Below are 14,240 nucleotides of genomic sequence, written 5' to 3'. Positions count from 1 at the left end.
AAATTCTATGAAGGGTTCTGTACTATCTTCAGGAATACTAGATTTAAATCCTGCCTTAGATATGTGTTAACCTTTTGACACTGAGCAAGTAACATAACTTCTTTGAGCCTCAGTTTCCTTATCTGTAAAGTGGAAATAATAATACCCATAGTACAATACTTGCTTCACAGTGTTATGAAGATTTAATGAGATGATGAATTTAAAACTCTTTCCAAACTTAAAATTTTTTCTTTTAATTATTGACTTATTATTATCATCTCTACAAAAATGAAAGTTGAGAGTCTTCTAAACATCGAGGGAAGGTGCAGGCTAGGCTGCAACACATTCCAGAGCAGTAACTATTCAAGAGGAACCATGTTAAGGAATGTCATCAGAGAGTTTTACTAGAAAAGATGTCAGTCTAGCCATGTGGTGGGTGAGAGTGAGGGATAACAGGATTACCTGTTTATTCCTTTGATATCATTCTGATGTTAAGAGAAAAAGAGGAAGACCTGGAATTGGTTGAAATTGATGCATAAGAGGGATATAGGACAAGAGAAGTTTCATCTGCCACAATGGAGGGAGTACCTTTATTGACTGAACATCTATAGGAATATAAAATGTGTGAAAGACTTTTTGAAGAGGCAGATAATGTCAATCAAATTAAAGATTCTGAATTTAATTCTTTTTATTTAAACTGTTGCTATAAAAGAAACAAGGCTAGCTTGTATATTAACAAGAAGACCTTGTCTATTTTTTAAAAAAACAGATACATTCTTGAGAAAAGCTTGCCTAATTGAATTATTCCTGCATGAGCAGAATAAAGATGCTAAAAATATCTGGTTAGAATTCCTGGTTAAATGTATTTCATTTATTTGTGGTTTTACCATAACACTTAAAAAGACTTTAGCCATGGATTGCTATATCTCTACAGACAATTTTATAAAAATTAAGACTAACTATAAGTATATACATACATATACACATATTCTTTCTAGCATTTAGGAATATTTATTAGCTGCTTTCTATGTCACCTGGTACAGTCATTCTTAATTTTTTTCTACTTTTCTAACCATACAAAGGTGACTTCCTAAAAAATTATATTATTTGTCTTATCTTTCAATCTTTTTAATATGTTAATAATTGCTTTTTTTGAAATGGTCATATTTTATGATTCCAGGAGCATAGCCTGACCTCAGGGAAAAGTTCTTCCAAGATTCCATGTTGAAAAGTGTGAACTTTGGTGGAATTCAAGCAAGTAAGAACAATGCTCTAGCCAGTCAGTCAACAAGCATTTCTTAAGCACTTGTAATGTTCTTAATAAGTGTGTTTAATAATATTTCTGACATTTTATACCATTTGTCCATATTTTGATGAGCAACAATTAATTGTCACTCTTCTATAAATATTCTATGGTCAATTTTATTTGGCCTGACTTGACAGTAAAAATCAAATAACACTCTTTCTGTTGAATTGCTTTGGAATCTGATGTAGGAGGTGATATTTTGAAAACTGCCACTTATGGTATTCTCAACTTTGTACAGAAACTGAGCCTGACGTGTTCAAACATGCAGTAATAAGAGTATGTAGTAATGAGCACATAATAAGATGCCTGTGTAAAATGTCAATTCTCCTACCCACTCTAAAATGGAGCACACTTATATCTGTATGAGAATTGGCATGAGTGGATCTCACAAATAAAAAACTATAATGTTCAGAATTAAAGAGGAATTAAAGCATTGACTTCTCTGAGTCAGGAATTGTCTGAAGCTTTCTTCTGAGCTCTATTCCTTTTGGAATCGTAATTCAATTTAGAAGACACTTATTAATCTTTTCCTAATGTGTTGTGATTAATGGTAATGTTGGAAACAGAGAGAGATTGGAGGAGTGGTTTCAACAGCTGTCTGTAATGCTCAAGGCAGTGTGCTAGGACCCAAGGATAAAAAGACAAAAAAAAATGAGGGCTCCTTCACTAAGTTAGCTTAAATTCTGCTAGACAAGTTGGGGTGACCGGGATAAAACTTATTCATAGATAAGTAAATACTGTTTAATTTGATGGGAGAGCAGTCACCACTGGAGACATAATAGAAGACTTAACGGAGGAGATGGCAGTTGATCTGAAATTCTACAACACTTAAAACCTGAATCATTTAGCTTCATAGATAGTTATATAATTGTCAGAAGTAAAACCAATAAATATTAAATGCCTGTTCTGTGCCAAGCATTGTGCTATGCACAGGGGAATTAAAAAAAAAAAAGATGTAACAGTCCCTGCCCTCAAAGAACTTCCAATCTAATCAGAGGAGACAACACATACAAGGAAGCTGAAATGTTATTGGTGGAGTGAGAAGGAAAGAACAAAGGAGGGTACTTAGAGTTTGAGTATTATGAAGTCCCATTGTCATATAAGGTAGGAAATTATCTGAGGAGGTGTGAGTTTCAGAGTTGAATTCATTTTTTAAAAACTCTTACCTTCTGTCTTAGAATTGATATTAAGTTCCAGTTCCAAGGGAGAAAGAAGACTGGTAAGGGATGGGCAATTGGGGTTAAATAACTTCCCCAGGATCACACAGCTAGAAAACATCTGAGGTTAGATTTGAACCCAGGCCCTCCCTCCCATCTCTAGGCCTGGCTCTCTATTTACCGAGCCACCTCGCTGTCCTTAGAGAAGAATTCATTGTAGAGAATGCTGAGTTTCTAGAGATAAAAAAATCCAGGAAATCAGCTGGATGATAAATGAAATTCTGTTCTGCTTAATGTTACTTGCTGTGGTTTCATATTTTTTATTTCTTGTTCTAACTCAGATTATAAATTCTACAAGTACATAGTTTAAATCTTCATGTATATTGTCTTCAGTCCCCAATATATATACCCTAATAGATAATAAAAACTGATTGATTTATATTAGTTTGCCAAACTATGTTCTGTAGAATGCTCATATTCTATATAATTTGTACAGGAGCTAATTGGGAAAATATTAGTATTTTCCCTTTTAAAATAGTTAAATTGCTAATGCAAAATCTTGTATATATCAAAAGTACATGTGCACACCAGTTTTCAGCACCAAAATAAACTTGATTTCCTCTCCCTCCAAAATTTCCCTTCTCTTATTCCTCTTGGAGATTTTTTGTATATTCAAATTCCCCATAGTGTCATTTTCTTACTACATTTATTTATTAAAAAACCCCAAGTATACTTCTTAGACTTGAAATATCTAGACTGATTAGGACAAAGAACACTTCAAAAAACCTGGCATTTCAGAACGTCTGATGGCTGATTGCACAAGAATTTGCCTATAGAGTGATATTTTAAAATATTCTCCTATTTTGTGTTTTACAAAATACACATTTTTTTTGTATAAACAGAGTGAGACCCTTTTAGTCCCTCTTATGTGAAGCTGCATTACATCTCTTAAGTCAACCTGACACAGCAGGCTCTCATCAAAAAGAGTATATGGAGTGGTACTTCCATGTTGAGATATTATACTGACTGTAAATACATGTGCTGAATGTAAATATATGGGAGAAAAGCTAAAAGGTCTTCCAAACAGTCTGGATACAGTAGGTATCTAGTTAAGCAGAGATCGTGTAAATGAAACTGTAGTGAATTTGGATAAGGGAGTAAGAGATGATGAGATACTAAATTTAGTAATATCTTTTTTAAAATTTAGGAACACTATTAAACCGGCTCATTTAGTTTCACTGAATGCACAAAAGTATATACAAAGTATCTGGACTGGAATCTGTAAGCCCAGACAACTTTTTTATTTTCTAAAGTTCAACATTATGTGGTTAAAGATATTTAAATTGTTTTTTAATGTTTAGTAAATCTAGGATATAGTATACAAAACTAGAAAATAGGAGGCAGCTGGGTGATTTAGGGCACTGCAAGCCAGGCCTAAAGATGGCAGGTTCTCAGTCTACTTTGGCCATTTTGGATACTTCCCAGCTGTGTGACCCTGGGCAAGTCACTTAACTCCCATTGTCTAGCCCTTACTACTCTTCTGCCTTAGAACCAACACAAGTTGTAGATTCTAAGATGCAAAGTAAGGTCGTTTGTTTTTTTTTTAAGCATTATAGAGATGTGAGTTTTGCATCATGACACATGGTTATGGTGAGGAAAGAGCTTTGTACAAAATGTCAAAAAAATACAGAAAATATAGAAAAGCTATTCGTGTTATAGATTCCATAGGTAAACACACTTCCAACAGACACGCTTCTGTTATTAATTTATAATTCGTGAACATGGAGAATATAGAAAGAACTGGTCCTCTGCCACCTCACATACCCTAATGGTTCTTGATACCAACCAAACTTGAACTCAAATTAGACATCATAAAATCCAGTGGTATCAGCCTCTTAAAGCCCTGAAAGTTCCTACAACTTCCATTTCAAAAGTCTTTCAAAAGTCTTCTCTTGATCTTTTCATTATTAAACTTGATTTCATCAAGTACCGTTTTTTTAGGAAAGCATCGTGGTCAGTTTTATTGAGGGTTTTCCTGTTTTGTTTAGTTACTAGTATTGCAAAAGTATTTTTTAAAAATGTTATTATTGCAGTTGTAGAACAGCTAATTGATGTAGTCAAGAGTGCCAGGACTGGAGTTAGGAAAGACAAGGCAAGTCATTTAACTCTGTTTGCCTCATTTTCTTCATCTGCAAAATGACCTGGAGAAGGAAATGGCAAACTGCTCTAGTATCTTTACCAAGAAAACCCCAAATGGGGTCATAAAGAGCTGGATACAACTGAACCAAAAGTATCACAGGCTTTTGGATGTGTCTCCTTGGATAATTTTTATATCACTGTCTGGGAAACTCTTTGACTTTCTAAACAACTGATTTTATACAACTTTAAAAACAAAACCCCATTCTAAATTGGTGATTTGTCTAGGATGGTATTGTAAACTTGTTTCATATGTATGTCTATAAGTATATATAATCCCTTTTTATTTAGGTACACTTTTGATATATCTGACATGGAAGATTCAAGTTTATACCATGTACAGTACTTTAATGAAATCCCACATATATTCCTAGTTTAAAATCAATTTAAGATTAAACTTTTTTTGAAATCAGTATTCACGGACAAGTTCTTATGTAAATATATTAGAGTCATATATTAGAGGATAAAGTAATTGGTATTTTGTTTTGATTGCCTAATGTTTTTTCTTTGACAATTATTTTTAAATCCACATTTGTTTTAAAATGAAAGAAAAGGTTAAAGAGTCTTTGATATCTTTGTTTTAATTGCAGGAATCCAAACTAAAAGAAAGAAAAATCTGAAAAAAAAAAGTTATGCCATAAAATCCTTCGACTTCCTTTTTTGGTGAAACCTGGGTCCCACCTTCTATAGCAAACCTTTCCTGATTTCAAAGTTATCATCTTCATCAAATTATATTGAATTTATATGCTTCCCTCAGTCATTCCTTAAGGGCAGGAACTGTTTGTCATTTTTTTCTCTTTATATTCCCAATGCCTAATAACATGTTTTACACATACTAGGAGCTTCATAAATGCTTAATGAATTGAATTAAATCATAGGAGCTGAGAGCTGGAACAGACCTTGGCAATTAGCTCAACAAACCCCTTCATTTTATAGATAAGGAAACAGGCCTACAAAGATTAAGGCTTTTATTGATGGTTACTCTTAGGAGAGCCAAATATTAGTGGTTAACCATTTGACTCTTTCAATCTAATTTTTTTAACTACTAAAATCAAAGTGATTTTAAATAAATTTGATAATTTGAATAACCAATACATTGATATACATTTTGCTAGTTTACTTATTTTTTATGGAAAAAAATTTTGACCTTTACCTTTTGTCTTATAATGGATACTATATTGGTTCCAAGGGAGAAGAGCAATTAGGACTAGGCAAATGGAGTTAAGTGACTTGTCCACAGTTACACAGCTAAGACATATCTGAGGCTGGATTTGAACCTAGGACCTCCCATTTCCGGACCTGACTTTCTTTCACCTGAACTATTAGCTGCCCCTTAGCTTCCTTTTTGATAAATAGGTTTGTGAAAATTATATTAATTGTGACCACATATTAAAGTTATATTAATTCTCAAATTTAACAATAAATAACTTACCCACTTGTAGATAAAGAAAGAGAAAGATATGTCATGTATATAAGAGATTTTCTAAAAGCTAAAATCTTACCAAAATTAACTCATTATTTTTGTATATATATTTATATATATATTTATATTTCAATATGTGTTACTTTGATTATTGAATTGATTTGGTTATTGAATACCTTGATTACCTTTAAATTCATAGAAGGTAAATACTGAGAGGAAATGTCTCATAAAATGAAAAGTTGTTTTCTTATATGATTATAATACCATTTTAGTTAAAATCTTTAATTCTTAAAGTCTCAAAAGTTCCAAGTTATGAAATGAAAAGATGATTAAAATGAACAAACTTATGTAGTTAATCCTACTCAAGTAATGTAGATATCTCTATTTTCTAAAAGGGATAATACAGAAAAGAAGCCCTCTTGCAATTCTTAAGATATCATTTCCAAATTACTATTCATAATCAGTTTTGTGTGATATTGGGATCTGTGTGGATTAATGAAGGTATTATTTAGTTTTTTTGTCTGCCTGTCACCAATAATTGTCTGCCCATGATTCCTTCTGTAGATAAATTTACCTGATGCTATGATGTCTGCTCAACAAAACAGTCTCCTTTGTATGATAGCTATCTTCATATGGTTGTCATACCTATAATTGCTAATAATATGATTTGTAAAAAGTGAGTCCACTCTACTTATTAACTCAGCATAGATATTTTTCCATATATATATGTGTGTGTTAAAAGCCTTTACCTTCCATCTTGGAATCCATACTAAGTGTTGGTTCCAAGGCAGAAGGGTGGTAAAAGCAAAGGACTTGGGGTTAAGTGACTTTCCCAAGGTCACACAGTTAGGAAGTGTCTGAGACCAGATTTGAACTCAGGATCTCCTATCTCTTGCCTTGGCTCTCAATCCATGGAGCCATCTAGTACCCCCCTCCCCCATATAGTTTTCCATTTAATAAGCATATATTAAGTGCTACTGTGCCCAGAGTATTATGATACACACTCTGTAATATAATGTGTTGTGATAAGAGAATTAGTCCTTCCCCTTGATGTTGTTTTAGTATGGTAGAGGCCCTATAAAGTATAAAATAATACATGTACAGAGAGATGTGAGCAAAATACTATGAAATCTGGTGGGGAGAAGTGATTACTAATTAGAGGGATCCAAGAGGGTATCTTGTAAGAAGTAGTATTTTAGTTGATATCTAAAAGATAGATCTGACAGGTTATTTATTCCATGTTCCTTTATTTGCTTATGATGTCATTCTTTGTCTTAAGTCACATACCCATTTGGAGATTGTCTTGGTATATGATGTGAAACTTTGGTTGAAGTTTCTACCTGACTACTTTCAGTTTTCCTAATAGTTTTGTTGTTGTTAAATAGTAAATCAATACCCTTAATAGCTTATCAAATGCTAGGTACTCTATTCTTTTATTTCTGTATATCATATACTTAACCTTGTCTACTTTTCAACCTCTATTTCTTAACTATTACCATATTGTTATGATGATTATTTTATCAATAAGCATTCATTATATACCAAAAACACTGGAGGATAAAAAAGACAAAAATGAAACATGTCTTGCCTTCAAAGAACTTGCATTTTATCAGAGAAGATATATGCATACATTATCATATACAAGTTAAATACAAGCCTCTGGAGAATGAATTGAGAAAATGAAACACCAAAGGCATAATCTCTCTATGCAGATCTATTTGCTAGATTATGCTTTCTGTAGTATGGGGAGGTGCTAATTTTTTAAAAAATTTATAAATTTTATAAATGAAAATAAATAATAAATTAATACAAGATAGTTTGGAAAGAAGGGTCTTTGTATCAGGGAGGGGTTAAAAAAAAGGTTGAATTAGAGGGGTTGCTTGAGTTGAGTCGTAAAGGAAGTAATCAGAGATGAGATTAAGTAAAGAATACATCCCAGGCTTAGGGGATGGCAGAGAGACAGAGGAAGAGGTGTCTTGTGAAGTATAGCTAGAAGGCCAGCAAAGCTATATTGCAAGAGTGTAAAGGGGGAAAGAATGTATAATGATCTCAGAAAGGTAGGTTGGGGGCCAGTCTTTAAAAGATAAATAAAGGGAATTCTATTTGATACAGATTTAAGAGAGAACCACTAGAGAATAGTGAATAGGAAAGTGATTTGGACAGATATGAACTTAAAGTAAAAGACTTTCACATCTGTGTGAAGGCAGGAGTGGAATAGTGAAAAATGAGACAAGATGACCAGTTAGGAAGTAGTTGTGATATTCCAGGAAAGAGGTGAAGAGTGCAGGGAATAAATTTGAGAGATGCCATTACAGTAGAAATGGCAAGCTTTGGCAACAATTTTATATCTGGGATTGACCAGGAATTGGAGAGGAGTAATAAGAGGATAACAGTGGGCTGGTAAACCTTATTGATTTGAAGTGCAGTGGTACGTGCTGAACAGAAACAGAGTTATTCAGAATAAGATTGGGATGAAGGGGGGAAATGAGTTCTGTTTTGGATATGTTGGACTTGAGATATTTTTGGGACATCTAGTTGGCAATATTTGATAGAAAACTGATAATGAGTTAGAGCTTCAAGAAAGCTGGATACATGATATGTCAATCATAAACATAGAGATGGTAATATAGCCCCTGGGGGCTGATGAGATAATCTATCAACTGAGAGAAAGAACCCAAAACAAAAGCCTTAGTTGGAAGGTGTGTGATAAAGAGGATGATCCAAGAAAGGAAACTGAGGAAGAATGGTTTGGCAGATAGAAAGAGTATTATCATGAAAAAACAGAGAAGACAGAGTATCCAAGGAATAAGGATAGTTAACAGTGTCTAATAATGCAGAAATGTTAAAAAAAAAAAAGGATGAGGATTGAGAAAAGATCCCCAGATTTGGCAATTAAAGGATCATTAATAACTTTGGAAGGGATGATTTATTTCATTTAAGTGATTAAATTTAGAAGTCAGGCGGTAAAGGTTTAGAAAACGAGAGAAGAAAAGTAGAGACAATGAAAGTAGGCTGTTTTTGTTTTGTTTTTATCTTGGCAGAGAAAAGGGCTAAAAATATGAAATGGAGGCAAATTATAGCCTTAAAGGGGTATTTTTTCCCTCATAATTCAGTGGTTGTTTTTGGTGTGTTTGTAGATGACAGGGAATAAATCAATGTGAGAGAGAAGGAATAATTGCAAAGATTTCCAATTATTGGTCAAATTAATTGGTTGAAGAAGAGAGTCTGTGATCACAAGGGTTAGAGGGATTAACTCTTATCATCATGATAAGGGTGATGATCTCCAGAAACTAAAGTGAAGGAGTGAAGAATGAATGAAATCAAGGGCCTGTGATTTGTAGAGAAGGGATCAAATGAGATTGCATGGGCAATGGCCTCTTTTTAATTGTAGAGTATGAGTTCTTTGTGACCAGCGTGGTTTGGGAGAGGTAGTTGGGGAGGTATGAGCAAAGAAGAGGTTTGGAATGGTTGCTATGGGGAGGGGGCAGAATGAGAGTTATTAAGGAAGAGTAAAAGACTACCTTGCTATAGTGAGGACCCAGTTAAGATTGGATAGAGAAGCTTATAGTGATCCCTGTTCAACACTGTTTTATGACTTTCTGTAACTCCAGCACCCCAAGAGTAGGAACCAAAGATAGATAGGAATGCAAAAGATGTAAGTATGTGGAAGAAGAATATTGATGGCATAAGGAATAACACCAAGCAAAGACATAGGGGCAGTAATATTTAGGCTGTGGGTGCAGCTTCTAGTTTGACTGGGATATAGTTTCAGACTAGCATAATATGGCATGTCATAAGGAAAATGGTGAGTCAAAGCAATTGGAAGGGTTTAAAAAAATCAACCCTTACCTTCTTTCTGTCTTAGAATCAATACTGTACGTTGGTTCCAAGACAGAAGAGTGGTAAGGGCTAGGCAGTGGGGTTCAAGTGACTTGCCCAGGGTCACACAGCTAGGAAGATATGAACCAAGTGGCTTTCTGAGCCACTTTGCTGCCCCCAGCAGTTGGTAGTTTGAATAGGATAGCAGCTTATCAGATATGACAGGTAAAAGAGAGATAGCAGTTAAAAGTAACACCAAGATTTCTAACTTGGGAGATGTCCGTGATAGTGAAGTTAGGAGGAAAAGGATTTGGAGAAAAGAAAATACATTCAAAGTTTTAGGGAGGGGGAAGGTCCAGATAGAAAGGACCTATAAGCAGTTGTAGATGTATAAACTATAGCTTGGGAGAAAGGTCAGGGCTGGGGATATTGATTTGGGAGTCATCTGCACAGAGATGCTGCTTGAAACTAGAAATAAAATGACATTGCTATGGAAGAGAGTAATTAGAGACAGAAAAAAAAATGGAAAACTTTAAGGAATCAATGCCTTAAGAGCTATGGAAGAAGTTTAGAAACCAGGCAGGTATGCTTTCTTAGAGACCAAGGGAGGAGAGAATACCAGAAGGAAGGTGTGGGTCATCAGCATCATATATTGCTTGAGAGATGAGGAAGGCATAAACAACAAGGAAGAAGTAAACAACATTAGATTTGATGAGCAGATGCCACTGATGACCCTTGCCTGGGAAATTGCATGAATGTGCAGTAGATTATAAACTTGTAAAGGACTTACTGCTTTGTAGCATTAGTAGTGACCTCTCCCTTTCTGACAGATAGATATGTATCATCAGCATATAGCCTCTAGCTACCTTTCTCCACTTTCAACATTTGCTGGTATATTGTACCCTGGAATTTATACTATCACTAACTTCATAACTGCTTTTGGCCAGGAGAAAGATGCAGATGAGTATGGCTTTTCTATGTTGTAGGGATGCAATTTTCAAGACTGCTGTCTAAATTGATAATTGAAAAACATCATTAAAGTTCACTTCACAAGAAGTAAATGTGCCAAATTTTCAGATGGTCTTATTTTTGGTTTTGGAAAAAAGCTGTTGTAGAGCCATTATAATATACAAAATACGACTGTGTACTCTTATAATCTTGGAAATGATAGAGATGTTTGCAAGTCTGATATAGTGGAGCTGTTTTTTACTTGTTCCTGTCTTGTCCTTTGCTCCTCCATGTTACATTGGAACTTTTCAAAAGCGATTTCCAAAAAGAAATTACATTAATGGGAAATTTATATGGTTCAAATTATAGGCTGCTATCTTTATTCATTTCTCTAGTAGGGTGATATAAAATAGGGAGTTAACTTGTATAACATATCTGGTTCGTGCTTGAGGCAAGTGTGTGTAAGGATTTCTAAACCTGTATTAATCTCCAGGCTTGGATTAATACATTTTCATCCAATGGAAATAATTGAGATGTATTTAAGATGTAGGCTGAAGATTAACTGATGAGTAACTGACCTGACTATAGATAGATTTGCAGAATTGATTTCAAATTTTGTGGTTTAATATCTTATTATATAAACTGCTATAATTTATATTGGGAAGTCAGCATAGTTAAACTTAAATAAGAAATTCAGGACAGAGATACCTTGAGGAGAAACACACATAACTAAAGAGACTCTCTGTTAATTGGCTAAGACCCTGGTAGTGACTTGAGATAAGCATTTAATCTGGAATATGTATATATCTATTTAAGGTGAAAATTCACATTTCATATTTGTAAAGCCATTGCAATTTTATAGCACTATATAAACACCAGCTATTACCATATAGTCTTGCTCAACTTAATTTTCTTGCTATTATAGACATATGACATTCTGGCTCTTGTCTCCATGCCTCTGACAACACAGAGTTCCCATATCCTAGAAGGAACTCTTTCCCCCTCTCTGCATCTCTCTTAGCACCCGTGGTTTCCTTCAAAACTCAGGTCAAACACTACCTCCTTTTCGAAGCATTTCTTGATTCCTTGGGGAGGGGGGAGGTGCACAGTGAAGATGTACAAGTAAAGGTATCATGCCGTGCTGTCTTTCATCCTCTTCAAAAAAGGGGAACAACAATGATTTCCCTCTAATTGCTAGTGCCTCCTTTCCTCAATCATCTTGTATTCAATATTTACTGTACTTTTTATTTTTCTCTATAGATTGTACAGTGCTTCAGGACAGAGACTTTCATTTATGTCTTTGTATGCTCATTATAATGCAAGGTTATCTAGCACAAAATAGATACCTTTTGTTTGTCAATTGATTGAAAAAAACATAGTTCTGAGAGGTATTTCTAATTCTCTCATCATGATGACTTTCTTCAATTTACAATGCAACCCAATACAATTGGGTATTTGTGAAAACTATTTTTTAAAGTGTTTTTTTCTCATTTCACTTCTTGTTTACATAGTCAACAGCTTAACTTTTTTTAATACTGTATAATTGATTCAACTTTATCCAAGTATTGTTTATTTCATTATGCTATTATTACATGACGTTTCATGTATTTCATTAAGGACATGTTAAAGCTAGTTTAGGATGCATATTTAGGCCCTGTTTTATGGAATAGGCAGCTGACAGATCTACTTTGCAATCTGGTGTTAGGCTTTCTGCCTTTTCTGCATGGCCAGGTGTATTATGCTATGTTTGGGGCATGTCAGTACCAGTAGAATATAGACAAATTGGAGAGAGTTCAGAGAACAACAATAAAAATAATGAGTAAGATGAAGGGACTGATTTATGAGGGTAGATTAAAGAGCCTAATATCTAATTTGGCTGGCCTATATCACAAGCAGGTCTGTGAGAGTGCATCATATTAACTTTCTAGAGATCTTTGGAGACCATAAATATCACAGATGGAGAGGAATCATTCCTAGAATTACTGAAATAGAAGAGAAAAAAGGAAACAGGCTGAATAGTAGGACAAATTTTCTGCATGAGAGCCATAAAACTTTGGATTAATCTTTCAACAAAAGAAATTTTATTGCCTGACCTATCTAAAACCAAAATTAATGTGTTACTTTTTGTGAGACAGGTTGACAGCAGGATGAGCTAATTAACTAATTAGGCCATTTTGAACATTATAGATTCTGTTATCCTCTGTGTTCAGGACAAGACATGCCAGTAAAAACAGCCAGATTTACCCATAATCTCATGGAAGTATTTACGATGACTGTAATTCTTATCATACATGGAAAACTTAACAAATAATGTTTTATATGTGTGATAGGATGTAGAATTGCCTTTTAACTATTTCCCTTTGATCAACTTAACAAACATTTATTATGCATTTAGTCTGTATAAGGCACTGAGCAAGGTGCTGATGATACCAAAAAGAAAGTAGTCCCTGCCCTCAAGCAGCTTATATTTTGCAACATGACAATAGGTCTATGATCTCAGTGATGTGAAGGCACCTGTACATGGATACAGAATATAGCCCATTCACATCTTATTACTTTTACATAACTCTTGTCCATGACCTTCTCTTCAATCATTCAGCTGGAGCCCTTTCTCTAAATCTTTTGACATCAAATAGGTACCATGACCTTCTGTTGGCCTTCATTCTTTGTGATCAGCCCATTCCCTTTTCTGGTAATACATTTCCTTGATAATTTGTATGTGCACTTCATTGCTGGAAATATTGTAGTCTTCTTAAGCCCATGATGAATCTTTCTGCTGCTTTTGACTTGCATTTTTCATTTCTTGGAGACTGTGGAATTTCATGCTTTTTAGCACCTCCAGAAGAATATTCCCAGTAAAAGAGAGGGATTTTGTTTCAGGTAGAAACTAGGGGAAAATGAAAGTACTATATAATCATGACTTTGGGATCATCTGTGATTCCAACATTCTTTTTAAAAATTTTATTTTATTTTTACTTAGAATGCTTTTCCACGGTTACATGATTCATGATCCCCACCTCCTTTCCTCCCCACTTCCAGAGCTGACAAGCAGTTTCATTGGGTTCATTGTTCAAAACCCATTTCCATGTTATTCATATTTGCTGTAGAGTGATCTTTTAATGTCAAAACCCTAATCATATCCCTATCAAACTATGTGATTGATCATAGTTTTCCTTCTGCATTTATGTTCCCTCAGTTCTTTCTCTGGATATGGATAGCGTTCTTTCTCATAAGTTCCTCTGATCGTCCTGGGTCATTGCATTGCTGCTAGTAGAAAAGTCTATTGCATTTGATTGTGCCATAATGTATCAGTCTCTGTGTACAATGTTCTCCTGGTTCTCCTCTTTTCACTCTGCACTCATTCTTGGAAGTCTTTCCAGTTGATATAAATATCATCCAGTTCATCATTCCT

General features: G+C 34.4%; 1 protein-coding gene across 28 annotated transcripts in view; it reads left to right on the top strand.

The window, feature by feature from the left end:
* The window catches only part of BAZ2B (bromodomain adjacent to zinc finger domain 2B), a 335,625-nt gene that overhangs the window by 133,102 nt on the left and 188,283 nt on the right, over positions 1–14,240 (top strand). For 23 of the 28 annotated variants that reach the window (XM_056793916.1, XM_056793915.1, XM_056793918.1 and 20 more), the window contains one exon: positions 1,160–1,237. The exons of the other annotated variants lie outside the window; for them this stretch is intronic. In XM_056793916.1, coding sequence (XP_056649894.1) covers positions 1,201–1,237 — 37 coding nt within the window. In that variant the 5' untranslated portion in view covers positions 1,160–1,200. The remainder of the gene's footprint in view (positions 1–1,159; positions 1,238–14,240) is intronic. 28 annotated transcript variants of the gene reach the window in all.

The sequence above is a fragment of the Monodelphis domestica genome, chromosome 4 (genome assembly GCF_027887165.1).
Source record: "Monodelphis domestica isolate mMonDom1 chromosome 4, mMonDom1.pri, whole genome shotgun sequence".
NCBI classification, from domain to species: domain Eukaryota; kingdom Metazoa; phylum Chordata; class Mammalia; order Didelphimorphia; family Didelphidae; genus Monodelphis; species Monodelphis domestica.
Note: the sequence above shows the minus strand (reverse complement) of the source record. Positions and strands in the feature narration are given on the sequence as shown.